The 20,535-nt window shown below is 37.5% G+C and overlaps 1 protein-coding gene and 1 long non-coding RNA gene across 2 annotated transcripts; one reads left to right on the forward strand and one right to left on the reverse strand.

Annotated features, from left to right (window-relative positions):
• The first annotated feature begins 10,333 nt into the window (after positions 1–10,333).
• Positions 10,334–13,555, forward strand: LOC133857880 (uncharacterized transporter C405.03c-like). The gene is made up of 8 exons (XM_062293249.1): positions 10,334–10,450; positions 10,566–10,937; positions 11,050–11,267; positions 11,443–11,513; positions 11,791–11,892; positions 12,296–12,413; positions 12,647–12,782; positions 13,360–13,555. Exons 1-8 carry the CDS (start codon positions 10,370–10,372, stop codon positions 13,483–13,485), a joined length of 1,224 nt encoding a protein of 407 aa, XP_062149233.1. The 5' UTR covers positions 10,334–10,369; the 3' UTR covers positions 13,486–13,555.
• Positions 13,556–17,308: 3,753 nt separating this feature from the next.
• LOC133856993 (uncharacterized) lies at positions 17,309–18,006 on the reverse strand. Its single transcript, XR_009898275.1, has 3 exons — positions 17,978–18,006; positions 17,782–17,908; positions 17,309–17,681 (listed from the first exon to the last, which is right to left on the reverse strand). It is a non-coding gene; the product is annotated as an uncharacterized LOC133856993 (long non-coding RNA).
• Positions 18,007–20,535: the final 2,529 nt, after the last annotated feature.

Below are 20,535 nucleotides of genomic sequence, written 5' to 3' on the forward strand. Positions count from 1 at the left end.
CAATTTGCATAATTTAAATCCCAACCGCAGCACACACTCAAACTCTTTAAAGCAATTCAACACACTTCACTCATGCATCAATTCTTAAACATCATTGATATAATTGAATATAATCAAACTAATCAAATTATCCAAAACATATATTTCATCATATGGTTGGTTCGGTTTCATAAACAATATATATATTTTTATCAATCTATTAAATATAAAAATATATATTTTCTCAGTGAGTAAAATACTCACCTCAGATCGCTTGTACTCCCAATTTCCAAACGACTCAAAGCTCAACAATAAAGTGCCACTAAAAACACAATACATTGTATTATTTAGTATTCTAACCAATAAACAAACTAGGTAGCATTTTGAATCGCTCAAAAGCCACATTGCTAATTTACCCATAAAACCCTAAAACTCCTAAATATTTATCCATAATTTTTAATCACTTTAATAACCACAATATTATTAACCCATAAGCATTACTTAGGGTTAATCGCAATAAAATAGCATTTTATCAAAATACCCATAAACTAGGGTCTATGAAAACTTACCAAAAATTTGCCACGCCAAGACCAAATGCTCGGGAAACTCCTAGCAACTCCAAACCATACAAAATCTAGAGAAAATACCAAGTTAAACTCATTTCTAAAAGATTTATTAAAAATCTCCAAAAATGCGAGTTTAGTGATTTACCTCAAAATGTTCGATCAAAATGTAGATCGGGCTTCGATGATTACGTTATTGAAGTCGGATCTAAGATTGGACGGCTAGATTTCAAGATATCACAGTTTTTAGATGAAAAACCGTATAGAAATAGGAGAGAATTTCGGAGCTGTGGAGAAGAAAAGAGTATTCTGCCCTCTTAAAACAAACCCCGTCCAGACGGGCATCATAAACAGTCCGAACACGTGCCATTTAAGGAGGCCGTCTGGACAGACATTAACCATCATCAGGACGCACTCCATTTAAATGGGCATGCACCACTCATTGCAAGCCGTCCGAACACATTAAGCCAGGCGCCTGGACGCACGTGAAATGAGGCACTCGCCACGTGCTGATAAGGTACCGTCTGGATGAGCCTCTTGTGCCATCCGGACGCGCCAAATTAATTTTACTTATTTCATTTATTTTCAATTTTCCATCCCATTCTAATTCATTTTCTCACATTTTCCTCTTATATACTTTATTTCTTTGGACTATAAAACATTCTATGCGCGTCCTACTGTATTTTCCAGTTGTCTAATCAATTTTAGTCATTTATTCATTAGATTTTATTCTTTAAAATGGTTAATAATATTCAGGACATCACAACCGACCTCGGTCAGGATCACCGCCTCGATCCCTTACGTTAGGGAGAAAAGGGGTTTTCCCGGTCAGGGTTCGGATGGTTGTTCTGTATGACCATAGCACTTCCAGGACGAATTCTACCCAAGCACCTTTCTTTTGGTTGAACTTCTTCTTCAAAGTTCTTAGTAAGGTCTTATTCATTGCTTTGACATGCCCATTAGCTGGAGGATATATCGAAGTTGAGTAGTAATTCTAGATGTGAAAGCTCGCACACCACTTTCAAAACAGTCCACAATCAAAACCGTTTTCTGTTATCGGTAACAAATACATGAGGTATCCCGAACCAGAATACGACTGATTTCCATAGGAAATTCATTACATTCTCGGTAGTGATGGTGGCAAGTGCTTCTGCTTCTGCCCATTCGGTGAAGTAGTCCACAACAACAACTAGGAACTTCCTGCTTCCTTTTTCGGGGGGCATTGGTCTGATAATATCAACACCCCACTTTGCAAATGGCCATGGTGAAGAGATAGAACTCAGCTTCTCGAGAGGATTCTTCATGACTCAGGTGAACCTCTGACAATTATCACAATGCTTTACCAACTCGACCGAATCTTTACTCATGGTAGGCCAATAATAACCGGCCCGCATTGCTTTGTTCTCTAACATCCGACCCCCTGAGTTATTATCGCAGACACATTCATGTATCTCTTTCAGCACATATTCAGCTTCGGAATTAGGTAGACATTTGAGAAGGGGCATTGTCTACCCTCTTTGGTATAGTATTCTTTCTACCATCGTGTACCAAACTGACTACAATTTCACCTTTCGGGAGTGTGCCTTCCCTTTGGGTAGCAATCCATTCTTCAAGTATTGAATGATATTCGTGGCCCATTCAAGTTCGGATGGAGCTTCATCTACGGGCATCATGTCTCGCATTGGAGCTATTATGGGCTTGGTCATGATAATCACTTCTTGTGCTGAGGCTTCAATTTCCTATTCAGTGCCAGATCCCAATTGGGATAGTGCATCGACTCGGACATTATCCTCTCAGGGAATCTTTGACAGTACCACCCTGTTAAAGTAAGATTGACATTTGCGTACCTAGTCGAGGTATTTGGTAATTGTATCCCCTTGAGCTTCGAGTTCTCCCTGGATGTGGCTGACCACCACTTGGGAATCACTACAGACTTCCACATTTGCAGCAGCCATCTCTTGGGCTATGGACAATCTGGCAAGAACAGCTTTATATTCCGCTTCGTTGTTCGTGGTGATAAAATCCAGCTTGATGGCATACTGAAATTCTTCACCTTCTGGGTTGGTGAGAGTAATTCCGGTGCCACTTTTTTTGTTTGCCGAGGACCCATCCACGTAGACCACCCAACTAAATTATTTGGGGAGTTCTTCACTCTCGGGAATGTTGTAGAATTCTACTAGAAAGTCAGCTAGAGTATGACCTTTGATTGCTGTCTAGGGATGGAACCCAATGTCGAATTGCCTAAGCTCAATCCCCCAATTCACAAGTCTTCCCAAAAGGTCTAACTTCTACAATACCTTCTTCATAGGGTACTTAGTCAATCCCCGAATAGCATGAGCTTGGAAGTATGGTCTTAACCTCCGAGCTGAGATGACTAGAGCGAAGGCTAATTTTTCAATAAGGGGATACCTTTCTTTAGCTCCATGAAGTGCTTTGCTGGTGAAGTAAACTAGTTTCTGAATCCCCAAGTCTTTTCTGATCAATGCCGAGCTTACAGCCGAGGGAGATACAGCTAGGTAAAGATAGAGTATTTCACCCTCAGTCGATCGGCTCAGTAATGGCGGGTTCATCAAATACTCCTTCAGTTTGTTGAAGGCCTCTTCACATTCTTCGCTCCAGGTGAATGCCTTTCTCAAGATTTTGAAAAAAGACAAACACTTATTAGTAGACCGGGAGATAAATCAGTTCAGAGCTACTATCCTCCTAGTTAGTTGTTGCAACTGCTTAATGGTTCTAGGTGGTTGCATCTCTAGAACCACTTTAACCTTCTTGAGATTGGCCTCAATACCTATTTATGACACCATGAATCCCAAGAACTTTCCAGACGAGACTCAAAACGCACACTTGGTTGGATTCAACTTCATTTTGTATTGCCTCAATGTGTGGAAGGTCTGTCTCAAATCAGCTATATGCTCAGCTGTTTGTATGCTTTTCACTAGCATATCATCGACATAAACTTCAACATTCTTGACTATTGATCTTGAAACATTTTGTTTACTAACCTTTGATATGTGGCTCCGGCATTCTTGAAGCCGAAGGGCATCATTTTGTAGTAGTACAATCCTCGATCGGTGATGAAGGATGGTTTCTCCTGGTCTGCCTCATCCATGTGAACTGGTTGTATCCCGAGAAGGCATTCATGAAGCTGAGCAACTCATGTCCAAACATCGAGTCTACTAGGAGACCCATCTGAGGCAATGGAAAATTGTCTTTCAGGCATGCCTTGTTCAGGTCGGTGAAGGCGACACACATACTCCATTTGCGTTGGGCTTCTTTGCAAGCACAACATTGGCTAGCCACTCGGGGTAGTCCACCTCTTCTGAATCCTGCCTGCAGCAGCTTCTTTACCTCTTCAACGATGGCTTGGTTTCGTTCCGAGGTACAACTTCTTCTTCGCTGCTTCATCGGTCTATGGCTTGGGTCCACATTTAGATTGTGGAGTATTACTGAAGGGTCTATCCCTGGCATATCTTCGTGGCACCATGCAAATCCATCATTATTACGCCAAAGGAATGCCACCAACTTTTCTTTTATTATTTGGGGGAGGTGCGAGCCTACTCATATTTTCAATCCCAGATCTCCGATCTCAAACTCTTCTAGATTTTCAATTGGCTCCCCCAATTGTGATTGCTACTTTCCATCTTCTTTAGTTTTCTCCTTGAGGTTTGTCTTCTCGGCAGGGACTCTTTAAGATTGTGTTGTAGCATTGTTGGGCCGCTACTTGGTCACCTTCCACTACTCTGACTCCTTTTGCGTTTAGAAACTTCATGCTCAGGTGTGGAGTAAACGTCATGGCTTTCAGCTCATTTAGTGTTATTCTTCCAATGATGGCGTTGTAAGCCGAGGGTCTGTCCACTAGCAGGAATTTCACCATTCTAGTCTTCTGGCTCTGGAATGTTTCTGCAATGACCGAGAATTGACTGGTAAGACCTCTTCTCCTACAAAACCTACCAAGTGGTATCTGGCCAGGACAATTTTATCCCGGGAAATCTTCACATGATCGAAGGCTGAATGATACAAGATATCAATTGAGCTTCTGTATACCAAAATTTGGAATATCTTGTGTTTGGTGATAGCCAAAGTCACCACTAACGCATCAGTATGAGGGAGTGATACTCCCACATAATCTTTATCAACGAACCCTATAACCAGGGTTTTGCATCTTCTTGACTTCACAAGTCTGTCCACGGAATATACCTGAAAGTTCTTCAACTGCCTTGTATAGGCCTTCCGAGTCGAGCTGGTTTCTCCTCCTCCGAATCCGCTTGATATAGTGTGGATGTTGGGAAGGTTGTCATGGCCTCCAGGCCTTGCTCGGCTCCTACTTCTCTCACACCTCTCCCAGTCGTTTGCTCAGGGAGTAGGCTCCCTGGCTCTTTCACGAGTCCTTTCCTGACTTCTTTCTTGTCATCTGGGTTCTCGATCCCGGTCTCTTCTAGGCTGCTGGGGTCGAGCCTAATCCTGTTGATTCCTCTGAGTGACAAGGAACCGAACAAGCTTCCCATTCTCGATGAATTTCTTGATCAAGAGCCGTAAGGATATACATCCCTCGGTATTGTGGCCCTTGCACTCATGGAAGACACAATACATGTCTACAGTTCTGACGGGCAGCTTCCTGAGTATCGGCCTTAGCTTCTGGTATGCGGGATCTCTCTTCACCTCCATGAGAACCTCGGTTGATCGAGGCATTGAGGGGAGTCCAGTTTTAGTCTTTGAACAATTTCTTGGGTTTTTTGAAGTCGGTGAAGCTCTCTTCTCGGTCAACGTTCTTTTTCTTCTTAGGCATCTCAGAAGCTGATGCCTAAGATGGCTCAGGTCCCAGGAGAGCTCGGAGTGTCTCCTCTTGGTTTATGAATTCCTCAGCTTTATCCATGAACTCGTGAAGGATCTGCAGTGGTTTCCTAGCTAGATCTACCATCAGGGGCCATTCTTTCATGATTCCTTGAAACAGGGCACCGTAGATGAAATCGTCTGTTGCACCCTTTGTGTCGAGCTTTTCCTAATTGAACCTCATGAAATAGTCCTTCAATGACTCATCGGGATCCTAATATAGGGACATCAGGGATCCAGAAGGCTTTCTTCTCACTCTCCTGGGCAAGAACTGTGTTAGGAGCATCTTTCCAAGACCATCAAAGTCGTTGATAGACTTTGGGGGAAGCTTCCTCAATAGATTCCAGGCATTGCCTGACAAAGCGAGAGGAAATGCCCAACATGCCACTTCGTCGAGTATCCTGTAGATATCCATGTGAGCTCAAAATTTTTGCAAATGCTCAATCGGATCTTTGAGTTCGGTGTACGGCAGGTCCGAGACTTTGAACTTCTTGAGGAGAAGGAAAGTGGCCACTGGTCGGTGAATGGTGATGCTATCTTCATCAAGAGGTTGTCCACTAGGGAAGCCTTTCCTTTGTCGTTTCGCTGGACCACCTCGGATTAAAGATCACATCTCTGTTCTAACTTGGTGCTCATATCTTTCATCCGCTTCTCAGCTTCACTTTGGGGAGGATTCTGGAGAGGAACCTCTCAGTGTTCAGTCTTCTCACCAGATCCTTCTTGGTGATGGCTCAGATCTCCTTGTCGCCCACCAGTGTGGCTATGCTCTTCTTTGTTCTCGGGATTCGAAATGGGGTGGAACAATTATTGGTGTATGGGATTGTTCTGGATGGGGGGCGTGCACTTTTGGATTGTGAGCAGCTTGCAACACAGCATTCTGTACTGTCAGGTCTTCCACGTTCTTTTGCATCTGGGCAAGTCGCTCGTTTGGGCTGGCTATTGTAGCTTCAAGGTTGGCAAGATTAGGAGCTAGTATGTCATCATGGATATTCGATCGTGTAGTCACCATTGCAGATTTGTTTTGAGTAGAAAACGATAAAACATTCCCACAGACGGTGCCAAACTGTTGGTACAGTTTTCGGTTTGAGGATGTGTCACCTTTTGATTCACTTTCTCCAAGATCTACAAAATAATAAACAGTTTGTCGGGGGTGCCGACTAATCCCACTCTGATGCCTAAGTCAGAGTCTAATAGACAATTTCAAAGAGTATCGAGAGCAGAGTAAAGTCAGAGAGATTAGAGTTAATTTCGTATCTAGGGTACCAGCCTATTTATAAGCACACAGTTCTGAGATAATTAGATTGCTATGATAAAATTCAATTAGGAGTCTGATCCCTAGATTGTATGGGATCAGACTTATCTTCCTAAGAGTCCAGTTCGTGTAGTATACTTCCTATTAGCTGATTTCATATAAGTATTAGGTATCTTATCCCATATTTTATAGGATAATGGTCTTGTGCGGGAAACTCGGGATATAGTCATTCTAAGCCTTGTTATGGATTATGAGATCAAGCCTTATCTAGTGAATTCCGGCCATAATATCAGGATAAACATTTCAGCATGTTTCATCCATATCGCCTCGTGGTGTTTCCTAGAAAGTTGTTCCTGTGATCAATTGGATATAAGGCTTTTGTATGTTCTTCTGGCATTCCTGAGATGATGATGTTCCGGGGCTGTTCAAGCGCACCTATCCTCGGTCCTGTCGACTGAGGACATTCATAGGTCTTTGTAATGGATATCCGAGACCTTGACAACCGAACGGGTCGTGCCAGGCCTCTTCGGTTCGATCGGACTAACTGGGCCCACTGGTTCGGTCATGGTCTTGTTCGGACTTTGAGGAATAATAATTCCCCAACAACAACAAAACAATTTTATAAAATTGAGTAATGCCAAAAAAGTTAACGTGGCAAGTTTTAAATCATTTAAAAGTTTAAGTTTATAGGAAGATGCATATTTAATCATTTAATCAATACTTTAACATCAAGCATAGTCTAATAACCCTTGGGTCAGATTTGTTTTAAAAGAAAATATATTCAATGATTATTAGACCTTGTCACGTCACATTTTTAGAATCAATGTTTGTGTGATATGTAGCATTACTAATTTCTATTATACTTGGGCACCCCAATGTTCCAAACTTGAGGGTATGTATAAAAATCAACTTTGACAAAACATAATTGAAATATGTTTCACTGTTGTCACTAAGGGTGTACATGCAGGTGGATATTAAGTGCCCGCATCCGTTACAGCTATCCACTATCTGATATCCACACATGCAGATGCGGTTAGCAAAAACCATTATCCGCATGTGCAGATGCAGATAGCAGTTTCAGAGTACGTGGATATGGTTAAAAACCGCATCCACGTAACCTTTATATATATATATATATATATATATATATATATTATATGTAGACAATTTATGTTTTTTATGTTATGAATTTGTAATATTATTATTATTATCTTGGAATTGTAATTTATTTGCGGATAGCGGATAATAACCGTACTTAATAATGACAATAACGACGCGGATATGAATATCTAAACTGATATCCGTATTTTGCAAATGCAAATACAAATATTGCAAATAAATCACATTTGCATGTTCAGTCCTAATTGTACATGAGGTGAGCAATTTATGAGAATTTCGGTTGAGAGAAGTGAGAAGTATTAAGGTACCAAATCTGTCAAATCTGTGGGTATCAACTCCAAGTCACCAGTCTTACCATATAAATCTTAATAATAATAATAATAATAATAATAATGGGGTTGGGTGTAAGCACACTGAAGCAAATGCGAGGGATTTTATTATACTAGTTTCTAGACTCTATGGGCATTTAGGTGATCGAAGGGTTTTGTATGAGTATGATCGATCGTAGAGTATATATATATATATATATTAATACCCTAATTAATCAAAATTTGTCTCAATTAATTAACACTAATTTTCGTTTACGCGTTCCCACCATTACCAATAATTCAGATCTACACAACTATGTAACGTCGATATTCTAAAAAACACCGACTTAGTGCTTATGGGTCCCCCCCCCCCCCTGCTTTGTCAAGAATTCCTACACTTTTCTTCTTCATATATGTTTAATTAATCTGATATATCATTCATATATATGGGTTTAATATACTTAGATCTATCGAATTACCAATTTGTTGTAATTTAGCAATTTTTTTCTGTTATGCTTTCAAAAATACCCCTACTTTCTTTAAAAACAATAATTAAATTTACATATAAAATAAAGATTGTTTAAATACCAAAATACATAGATTAAGTTTTGATCGATCAGTATAGAAAGAATTTGTATGAAATTTTGTTTTTCTTTTAAAAAAAATAAAATAAAAATAAAAATAGGATTTTTTTTTTTTTTTGAAAAAAAAATAGCTTAATTGTAACAAAATGGTAATTTGATAAATCTGAGTGTCACATCTTCAATTTGTGAGGGTTTATAAACAAATAACGGTTAGTTAAAGGGGTCGAAAGTAAATTTAACCCTATATATATGATGCATATGCATGCGTCATCAAAAATGATTTATTGTTAGTATTTTTCTTCTGACTTGGAAGATGATAGGAAGGATGTATATGGAGGAAGTGGAAGTCAAAATTGATTTGGAAACGTTTGTTAAATCATCATATTTTTCATGTTCATGAGTCAACAACGTTAGAGAAGGAGTCAACCAGCAGTGATGTGAATGCATATGTATATATTCTCTTCATAGAATTATTAGGATGCATTCACACTTATGATACCCTCCGCCGCGTTTTTTATATATTCCTGCATGACTGTACGTACATTTAATTTGCAGTAAAAATTATATATAATATAGATTTGGATGTCATGCATTATATTGCCTAATATTTATCCTTTTTGTGATATTATATATAATTCAAATGTTAATATAATTGTACTTATATATTCTTGGGTGTCATGCATTGCATAAAAAAGGGGGTTAGTCATTCTGTGTGGGAGGTGCGCTTTGCCTAATGTCTCAAGAATCTAGTTGTCAATGTCATCCAAGTTATGGATTTTGTCGATGTCCTTCTTAAATTATAAAAAAATGTTAATATCTCCCAATAAAAGAAAAAAAACCTTTCATACAATTATAAAAATTCTTAAAATTAAGAAGGATAAAACTAAAACTAAAAATTATTGCAAAAAAAAAATATTTACTGATTTTTTTTTTTCGTTTTCTTTCGGTCACCCCCATTTGGGCCACCCCTTGATTTTTCATTTTTTTTTTCATTTTCTTTTAATGATATATTTTTTTTCATTTGATTTTTTAGATTTTTTTTTTTTCGAATTTATAATGATATTTTTGTCTTATTAAAAACTTTTTAGGGTTATTTTTGTTCTTAAAAAAAATTAAAAAAGTAAGAAAAAAAGAACAAAAAAAAAAAAGAAGAAGAAGAAGATGGCCGTTTTTTCAAAGTTTAGTGGAAGTAGATTCATGCAGGACCTACTCTATTCTCGAACCCTGCCCGCATCAGGAGTCTGCCAGTCTCAGATAGATTTGGATGCCTAGTTTTTACCTCCACCACTAAATTACAAGGGCTTGACAGTTTGCCCAAGTTTTTAATTATTTATTTTCTAGATATGGTTACTTTTAAGACCAAAAGCTAATTTCCATAATATTTAAGGAGCTGTTTGGCAACCAAATGTAAAATTTTCAATTCCCTTTTCACTTCTTTCAAAAAAATAAAATAAAAAACATTTTAATTTTTTTTACATTTTTTACATCAAATTAATAATTTTTTTTTATTATTTAAATAAAAAAACTCACTACAAAACAAAATTTTTTCACTTTTCTATAAAACATTCACAAATTTTATATCACATCTATCACTTTTTACTACTATTCAAATAAATATTCTATTACACAATTACTTACCAAACAACTCATAAGTCGGCTATATATATTATCCTCCACAACATTCATATACCTCAACATCTTTCTCTTTCGATCTCCTTTCTTTGATCGCTACCCATGGGTTGGAGATATAGAGCAGGCATGCTCCTAATCTTCACTGTTGTCATTCTGTGGGTCACCTCTGCAGAAATCACCCAGGTGAGATCTCTCTCTCAATGTTTGAACTTCTGCATCATTCAAACCCTTCCATGAAGAATATGTATAGTGGAGCTTTTGTACTAATTTTTTACCTGACTAATATTTTTCTCGACAGGGTATTTTTACAGAGTATAAGCACCCATTTGCAGTAACATATCTTGGAACCTCTCTGTTGGCAGCTTATCTTCCAATAGCATTCATTCGGGATTGGTTACTCAAACGTCTGCGATGTTACTCTGATAGTTGTGTGTTTGAGTCCTCCCAAGTGCTTGATTCTCCTCCGGTACACAACTTTGACATCGAAGAACAGCAACCTCTGGCTGATGAAAAACGTGCCAAAGACTTGCATTATTCTCAAAAGGAAGGAAAGCCAACTGTTTTTGCTGATAGCAAAGATGATGTAGACATGCTGATACATAGAAAGCTTATCACAAAGGAAATTGCAACGTTAGGCTTATTCATCGGTCCTATCTGGTTTGCATCAGAGGTGATCAGACTGATGAAACAGTAACATTTTTTTGTTTCCTTCTAGTATTCTCAATGCAGAAACAAGAAGTGTTCATGAAATTTGATGTTTTTTCTTCTTCTTTTTTTTGCAGTATTTTATGAATGCGGCTCTTGAAAGAACAAGCGTTGCGAGTACAACAATATTATTCTCGACTTCAGGGCTTTTCACTCTTCTAATCGGTGCATTGCTTGGAGAAGAATCTATAAATGTAGTAAATTTGGTTTCTGTTTTCGTCAGCATGGCTGGTGTTGCCATGACAGCATGCGGGAAGACATGGGCAACGGATGAATCTGAGTCAACCACATCCTCGTACGTTTCTTGTCCTCTCATATTTTGCCAAACAAGTTTTTACCGTTAATTGAAATCTGAATCTCAAAAACAACCAAAAACACAAAGGGAAGACAAATCGTAAACTGTGGCTTGCAGTGTGCTCTGTATTGAGTTTTGATTGCTCTTTGCCTTCTTCTCTTTGTCTGGTGCTCAGAAACGGAAGCCATTCTTTCCTCGGATATCTTTTTGCTTTGCTCTCAGCTATTACCGATGGACTATTCGCAGGTCAGACATCTTCTACTTTTATATATATATATATATATTTGCAAATGAAGCAAGAATCTCTTTGGGATCGAGATTCGCGCAATTTCATGCAATTGCGGCGCGACAGATCTTCTTATTAGACCCATCTGTCTAAACAAACATTTAGACACATGATAGCTCTACGAGGGACAAGCAATTGCAAGAAATCCCGATCGATATATTTGTACTTCGAAGATTTTTTGTCCTTACTATAACGAATCATCATAGTATTGACTCATTCACAAAATAAATCCTGCAGTGCTCCTTAAAAAGTTTGCCGGGGAAGATGGAGAGAAGGTGGATATGCAGAAGTTATTTGGGTATATTGGATTATTCACCCTGGTTTCCCTTTGGTGGGTAGGTAAGACCAAACTTCTGACCAACTTTACTCTTTCTCCTCGATACATGTAGGCCTTGTTTGGTAAGAAAAGGGGAATTAGTAGTGAGAGTTAGAAGTGATAGATGTGATATAAAGTAAAAAGAATTTGTATAGAAAAGTAAAAAAATTTTGTATTGTAGTGAATTTTTTTTATTTAAATAATAATAAAAAATTATTAATGTGATATAAAGTTAGAATGTTTTGAAATTGATTATTTTTGAAATAAATGAAGAGGGGTAGGAAATTTTTTTTTTTTCTCTTGCCAAACAAGGCCGTAATGTCTTCTTTCTCCAAATTTCTTTCTATTCTTGGATTCAACCAGTGGCTTTAGATTGATTGATTGATTGATTGATTGATAATGTTATTTTGGTGTCTCCTTTTTCAGTGTGGCCGCTGACTGCTTTAGGAATTGAACCCAAATTCATAATTCCTGACTCTGCTCAAACGGTCGGAGTTGTTTTTGCCAACTGCTTTGCTGGAAGTTTCCTCTCTGATTATTTCTGGTAATGTCGGAATCTCTATGTTATTTTATTTTTATTTTTTTGATGGAACTCTTTAGGGCAGAGTCATTTTATGTACCCTAATATTGCGGGGTAAAATATCGGATTTATGCAAAGCGCCCCCCCTTCCACACTAATCAAGCAAGACTCTGAATTAACTGACAGATTCTGTGTCACTTTTTTATGCGTCCGAATGCTTCTTATCTTTTTAATCCAAATACTTTCCATATTAACAGGGCATTAGGTGTTGTTTGGACCTCACCATTGGTGGCCGCACTAGGTGCCTCGCTTACCATACCACTTGCCATGTTGGAGGACATGATTATCCATGGCCGCCAATATTCAACTATTTACATTCTTGGATCCGTTCAGGTAAGACATTTTGAACTTTACTTTTGTTAGAATATAATTAAGTGATTAAAATTATCTCTTCCTATAAATTTAAGCTTTTTGATAAATTGTGATTTAACAACTATCTGGTCAGCCCAAACAGACCGATCCACTATTTCAATCCAAACTCCAGAGTTTTATATTTCAATGTGGAAAAGTTGTGTGAAATTCTAAAAAATAAAAAAATAAATGAAATGCCACAAATGATTATAAAGAAAAACATACTTTTTGTTTTAATGAAAATGCTCGGGGTATTACAATTTCCTTATAAACTTACGTATCATTTCACATTTTATAAAATTTAGTGACACGTTGCAATCTACATTTTAGCGGCTGACGTGATAATTGCCATGTAGATTTTTACGTCAATACTATATGAATTGTCACGTGACTAAAATAATAAATGTCATGTGAACTGTCACATCAGTTTATAATGAATATATAATAAAAGTTGTAGTACTTACTTTAAATTAAAATACTACTTGTTAAGGTATTGAAGAAATAGAATTTGTTTATATTTGTGCATACCATTAATCCGTAAATTGGGGATGTTTTGTAGGTATTCCTGGGATTTGCAATTGCCAACGTCTCAGATTGGTTCACAACGAAGTGGGGGTTGCAATTATTGTATTTGCTTAAAAGATTGTTCATCCCTTCCCCTCTCCTTAAGTACTTGTCGATGTGAGGCCGTGACAATTTCATTAGTTTTCATGTTTATTGTTGTACAATATGATTGATTATAAATGAAGTATAACTTTTTATAAAAACAAAAAAAAAAACAAAAAAGTAATTTATCAAGTATATAAGCCCATTGGATATTAGGACCCTCTGACCAGAGGTTAACAACCGAAGACTAAGTCACTTATACTACAAGATTGCCATTTCTACGTACACTACATCACATAATAGCTAGAGCAAAAATTAAAACGTTATAACATAACTTGACATAGGGAAATCATCAAGCATCTTTGTCAAAGACCAGTCATCAAGTCAAATACTAAAATATTACAACCCGAGTTTAAAAGCCATAGGGACATCAAAGTCCTCAATGGTCGGTGCGACAAAACACATTGTACCACACCCACAAACTCCTTATGAACTTACCACCAAAATCATCGGAATAATCGAACCACAAGTAATCCGACAACTCATGATCCAACTCCTCAAATACCAACATGGCAAGGTCCTCCAATGTAACGACCCAACGAAAAGTGCTAGCCACATCTGCGCTATTACTCCAAAAGGACTAGTCAATTTGAAACTTTCTTAGAATCCATTATAAAGCGCGGTTTCACCTAATAACTAAGCAATGTAGGACTTAGCACCCATGACTTAGTACCCATGAGTATCTTTATAAACCACTTACTCTATGTGAGCTATTCATCTCTTCCCAATATGAGACCGGGGTGTTACAATTTGGAACGACCCAAAGAAAAGTGCTAGCCACATCTACGCTATCACTCCAAAAGGACTAGTCAATTTGAAGCTTTCCGAGAATTCATTATAAAGCTTAGTTTCACCTATTAACTAGGCAATGTGGGAATTAGCACCCATGAGTATCTTTATAAACTACTCACTCTATGTGAGATATTCATCTCTTCCCAATATGGGACTGGGGTGTTACAAACTTCTCCCCTTAAACCCCTGACGTCCTCGTCAGGGCCACGTTATGCGATGCTCCAATACCACATGACCTGACATTACTAGGTGGCTCTCATACCATTTGTAACGACCCAAGGAAAAGCGTTAGCCACATCTGCGCTATCACTCCAAAATGACTAATCAATTTGGAACTTTCCTAGAATCTATTATAAAGCCCAGTTTTACTTAGTAACTAGGCAATGTGGGACTTAGTACCCATGAGTATCTTTATAAACCATTTACTTTATGTGAGCTATTCATCTCTTCCCAATATGGGACCGAGGTGCTACATCCAAGGTTATCATTCTAAGGGAAAGTTTGTTGTAAAACAAAAATGTTTTACAAGTGAAAAAAAAAGATATACAAATCAAGGTAAATGAAATAGTCCAAGTCTCTTAAAAGGCTCAAACTTTCAAATCATAGAATCATCATCAAACCACCAAAATTACTTTAGGACATTCTAACAACAATCCCACACACAAAAACACACTAAAGAGAAACTAAACAAGGATTAGACAAGCATAACATGAAAAGAATCAAGCTTTGGGTGTAGGGTTTAATTCTCTTGAAGGTAAAGACCACAAGCCCTCCAAAATCCTTCTTTCTCCTCTTCTCTTTCTCTCTCTCTCTCTCTCCCCCCCTCTCCCTCTCTATAGGGTTAGGTGGTTGCAGACTGACAAAATGGCGTCCAGGGTTTGACCTAGACCCTTAAATAGCTTCTCATTTCAAGAGGTGTGCAATTATAATCGCACCAAACCTCAATTTGAACCTCCTCAAGATTGATGGTTTTAAGGAGTCACAAAAAATTAGGTTAGTTTAAGATTAGCAAATTTACCCACTACATGATGAATTTTAAAAGCATATGAGGTTGGTTATGTTTCCTTGTCAGAATATTCACCATTTAGGTTTGATTGTAACCAAATCTTATTTTATTACAATACTTGTATTCTCTCATCTACCACAGTTTTCCTATAAATGGGGACCTTTGTATTGTAAACAAAATCTCATAGTAGTGGACATGGATGTCTAGCACTGAACCACCCCAAAAATCCTTGTATCTTTTTCTCTCTCTTTGCTTCCACTTTTTCTTTCCATATTTTATAATTCCTCATAAACTTTTATATGATATCAGATCCACTTTTTAAGGACTTCAATTATTTTTCTTCCTTTTCCAGAGAGTACCTCCTGCCCAGCGTTACTATAATACCCAAGATATAATTAACTGGTAATTATAAAGGATCGTCAACTCTCATCAGAGAGCATATAAAAAAAGAATTTACTAATACATTAATCATCCATTTGTTTATATGCAATTCCCATTGTCTTTTATAAATATGCTTTTACAAATCATCATTTATATCATATCATATCTAACTCATGTTTTCATAAACAAATTAGAGTTCACTGAGTTCTAAAAATATATTTAATGTAATTTGCAAAAATGCAAGTTTATCGTATAAAGTAATCATGTTATGAAACAATTTAAAAATAAGGGGTAATTACCTTTTCCCCCCATGAACTACCAGCCTCTATCAATATTCCCCCATGAATTGACATTCTCACTACCCGACTGCATCGAACTATCATTTACTTACCAAATCCCTCCTTCAATCAGTCAACTTCATTAAATCAGACGGTCAACCCATCATGTGCGCCTCACATGGCATTTTAGCATTTTTTTTTTCTCTCCCACTTTTGCCCTCAATTTGGATTGTTAAACGATGCTAAAAAACACATCATAAAGAAAAAGAAAAAGAATAGGCCATCTTTAAAAGTACCACTTCTTGCTCCTTCAACATTCAGATAGTATACCTAAAAGGACTCAACTTTTCTCTCAAGTAAAATGGTGTGTTCACTACAGAGCGAAGCAACATTTGGGGAGCCCATATGGTGTTGTGGAGTACCTGCATGTTTGAAGACTTCCTTTACTGAGAAAAATTGCAGACGATTGTTTTACGGTTGTGTTAATTATGATGTAAGAATTTCTTCATTATTTGTAAATAATTGTCTTGAAATTTCTCTTCTATTTTCTTCTCTTCATATTGGGTAACCTTTTTTTTTCTTTCAAAAACTTGTAGGTTGTACATCCAAAGCTTAATTGATAAACTCAATATTTTTCATTTATTTTTAGATTTCAAATGATGACTAACCTCTGTTTATATGGCCTCTAATTTGAATATGTTGGTCGGTCGTGTCGATTCTTCTAATGGAAAGATACTGATATGTGTGACCATTTTAATCGAGTGTTGGATCGTTTGCAACACAGGGACATGAAGCTGGATAAAGAGGTTACAAAATTGAAGGCTAAGTTGGAAATTGAAGCAATTCAGTATGAGATGCAAGTAAAACTATCAAAGATACATAGTCAACTTTTGGCAGTTTCCTAGATTTTTTTTGTTGTCTTTGTAGATATGTTTTGGGACAATTATTATGGTGCTTTAATGGACATTTTTCCAACAAACGGCTACCATGAAAATGTGGTTTATGTTCTTAAACTTGTAATGACTAATTATCTAAAGACCAATAATTTATTAGCTTAATGCAAATGTTGATGTTGTGATGGGTTAATTACCTGTGCTATTTAATCATAACCTTTCATTATATGAAAGTAACGAATGTATTCAAACTAAGAAGTCAAAGTTTCAGCCTATTTGATTTAGTAAATCAATTAAGGACTAGATATACATAATCACACCATTCATATAATTTGTTCACACATTTATAAATGTCTCGAAGACTTGATATATAGGTAGAAGTATAAATACAGAAGACAACTTGAAAGACTAAACAAACTTGTCATAAACAAACACCACAGCTACAACCAACCAACATAAACAGTAATTCCCAAAAAGTTTAACAATCCCTAAAATGTTTACAACCAAAAGTTTGAGGAGATTTCCAACAACCCAAACAAAAAGTTCTTTCATAACAAAATGTAGACCAAGTGGATAACATCCCTCCCTATCAATGTCATCATACAAGTCTTTTCTGTTTCTTCTTTCCTTCCATTTGCTGGATTCCCTTCTCCACTGTTGGTACAATTACTCTTTTTGACGTCCTTGCTGATTCACCCCTATCACCAGTAAGATCAACATCTAAGGACTTTTTGTTAGATGAGACTTTCTTAAACGCACCTAACAACCTACTGGACCTTCTAATAGTTGTTACATTTCTAGATTTAAGTCCCAAAGTCTTCTATCTTGCACCAACAGTTGTGGATGGCAGTGTGGATTTACTTTTCTGTGCAACACATGGATGAGTTAATAAGTATATTATTATGATCTTATATAGAGAAGATAAACATCAGAATGCAAATAAACCACAAGTTAAATGTACTTACAGTAGCAGCATGAGAATGCTAAGTATCCATAGTTGCAACATTACTTGATGTATGCATGCCCTTACCCCTAACAGCCTCTAAGTATCCATCGCTGGATTCTTTTCTTCATCCTTTTGCTAAAACCAAACTACATATGCAAGATCGTCATTAGAAAAACACCATTATTATAAGTATAACAAATGATATTGATACTTACTCCAACAGTAGTAGATGCTTGTCTCTTGTTGGGCCTTGAAATATTTTCTTCTGCAGGATGCATGCACTGATAAGGAAAGGAAACAGTCCGAATCAATAGTAACTCATACAAACTTAAACCAAGTAGGAGAGTATTGGCCGGTTACCTCTTGTGTAAGTAGTGGTGATTGCGTAGGTTGTGAGTCACATGCATTTGGTTGGGAAGGAATCTGCAACATAAAACAAAGATTAATAGTTATTAACTCGGTTTGCAATGCATTTTTATAAATACTTACATCATTAAAGCTCAACTTGGTTGCAATGCTAGTGGGTACACTTCTTCGAGAACTACTTGAAGTGGATACCTTCTTCCTCCTAGGGCAAGTCCTACTATTATGACCAACCTCCCTACACTGTGAACATCTCATATTTACCCTACACTTTCTAATACAGTATGGATTCCTTGGCTCATCAGGACCCCTTATCCTTAACTTCTTAAGCCTGCCTTGGGCAGCTCTATAGACAGGTGGGTCTACCTCATCTTGTTTGGTCCTGACTTATTGATTTTCACTTGGCATTAGGAAAATCAATGGGTCATAAGCCCTCTTGTACATGTCAACACTGTAGTATTGATGTAAGTAGTCTTCAAGTTTTGAGGAATCATATAATATAGCCGAGACGGCATGTGGGCATGGAATGCCAGTCATGTCCCACCACCAACACCCACAAGTATGGTACGTCAAGTCAACCACAACTGTTTATTCCTACACTCCACCTCAAAGAATCCCTCTCTAGCATAGGTCGAAATGCACTCTCTAGCCTCCTTTCCACACACTTCCAACTTCTCCAATATCTTCGGACACCAGTTCCCGACATACGACCTTATTCCATGCCTCTTCATTTGGTACCACTTTATTAGTTTCTTCCTAATCATTTCCAACATTGTAATTATTGGTTTGTCTCGGGCTTTGATAATGTATGAATTAACCATACATTATCAAAGCCTTGTTCATGTGCCTTGTTCATGTGCAAGTTATACTTTAGGGTGGCGTCAAAAAAGGCTCTAGCCTAACCACACGGGTCCACCTTCTCCAAGTAAGCATGAACTGGTTGACTCATTTTTTTCAACTCCTCAATTTTCCTTTGGAATCCATGCACTGTATAGGCAGAAGCTGCCTTCCATAACGTATCCTTCAACAATAAACCTTTGTGGCCCTCATTTCTAAAGTTGGCATACAAATGTCTTACACATATGTGATGGTCAGCATTTGGTATCACTGTCTCAAAGCTTGGAATCAAATCCTTAGCACAAAACAACACAAGAAAAGAAAATATGTTAACTCCAAGCATAAAATAGAGTGCACAAGTGAATTTGTATGGAAAACCAAATTCAATATTCAAACTACCTGTCAGATATAAAATGTCCACCTAATAAAGCCATTTAAACCAAGGTAAACAACAAGAGTCTCTAGAAACCAGGGCCAACTGTCCTTAGTTTCAACCTCAACAATAGCAATTGCAATAGGATAAATGTTGTCATTTGGATCTCTTCCAACAACAGCAAAAGGTTGCCCTTTATAATTTCCTTTTAGAAAACAACCATCAACTCCTATCACAGGCCTACAAGCCTGTCTAAAACCTTCCTTGCATACTACCAAAGACATATACAGCCTTTGAAAAGTTGGTGGGACCTCTAAACTTGACCTCTCAACTTTCATCAACATGCAACTCCCTTGATTTGTTTGTCTCAATGTTGCACAATAACCCCAAAGCCAGTTGTACTATTCTCCTAGCTTGCCTTCTATCTGATTATTAGCCTTCACCTTAGCCCTTTATACTGGTCTGGTAGTAACATCCACATTCCATTTCCGTTTAAGACCCTCATAGAGAGCTGCCAATGGATAGCTTGGTTGTGTCCTAAATGTGTGGACCATCCTATCTGCAATCTACCTAAATGTTATAATTGAAGACTTGTATTTTCTTGTACACTGGTGAGTAGGGTTCAATGACTTAAGCATGAAAGTTAGCGCACCTGGTACCAATGCACCATAAACTCTCTAGGGACAACCATCACTCTTACTCCTACAAACTCCAATCACCCTATCCCCATCATTTTTAATGAATTGAACATCATTCCCTCTAAACAAATTGTATTCTCTCATTGCTTGTCTAAACTTCATCGAAGTAAATGTCATGCGAACAACCAATTTGGGGTCTTCCATGTCCACATCATAAAACTCTGAAATCCTAGTAACAAACCTAGGCCTACTACCCACCTCATTCTCCTCGCCACTTTTAAGGAGTGTTACCATGATATCACTTCTGCCTAAATTAGAGGATACCTCATCAATCATCATCACCACCATCACCATCACCATCACCATCCTCCTCATCACCATCATTCCCATCATCAGATGTGGAAGTGTCATCTCCACGGGTTGATGTAACAGCCATTGGTTCACCTCTATCATCCCATGCATCGTCATCAATGCTCATCAATGACTAGCATTATGGGTCATTTATAAAAGTCCTCATTCTTTCCTCATCATCACTACCCTCATCCTCCTCGACCTCACTAAC

This window comes from Alnus glutinosa, chromosome 14 (genome assembly GCF_958979055.1).
Source record: "Alnus glutinosa chromosome 14, dhAlnGlut1.1, whole genome shotgun sequence".
Taxonomy (NCBI): Eukaryota; Viridiplantae; Streptophyta; class Magnoliopsida; order Fagales; family Betulaceae; genus Alnus; species Alnus glutinosa.

Bases quoted from the DNA above. Each gene is read 5' to 3' on its own strand.
- LOC133857880 (XM_062293249.1), top strand. From the start codon at position 10,370: ATGGGTTGGAGATATAGAGCAGGCATGCTCCTAATCTTCACTGTTGTC. The intron at 11,268-11,442 runs GTACGTTTCTTG...TCTGGTGCTCAG, and splicing joins TCTGAGTCAACCACATCCTC to AAACGGAAGCCATTCTTTCC. The intron at 11,514-11,790 runs GTCAGACATCTT...TAAATCCTGCAG, and splicing joins TACCGATGGACTATTCGCAG to TGCTCCTTAAAAAGTTTGCC.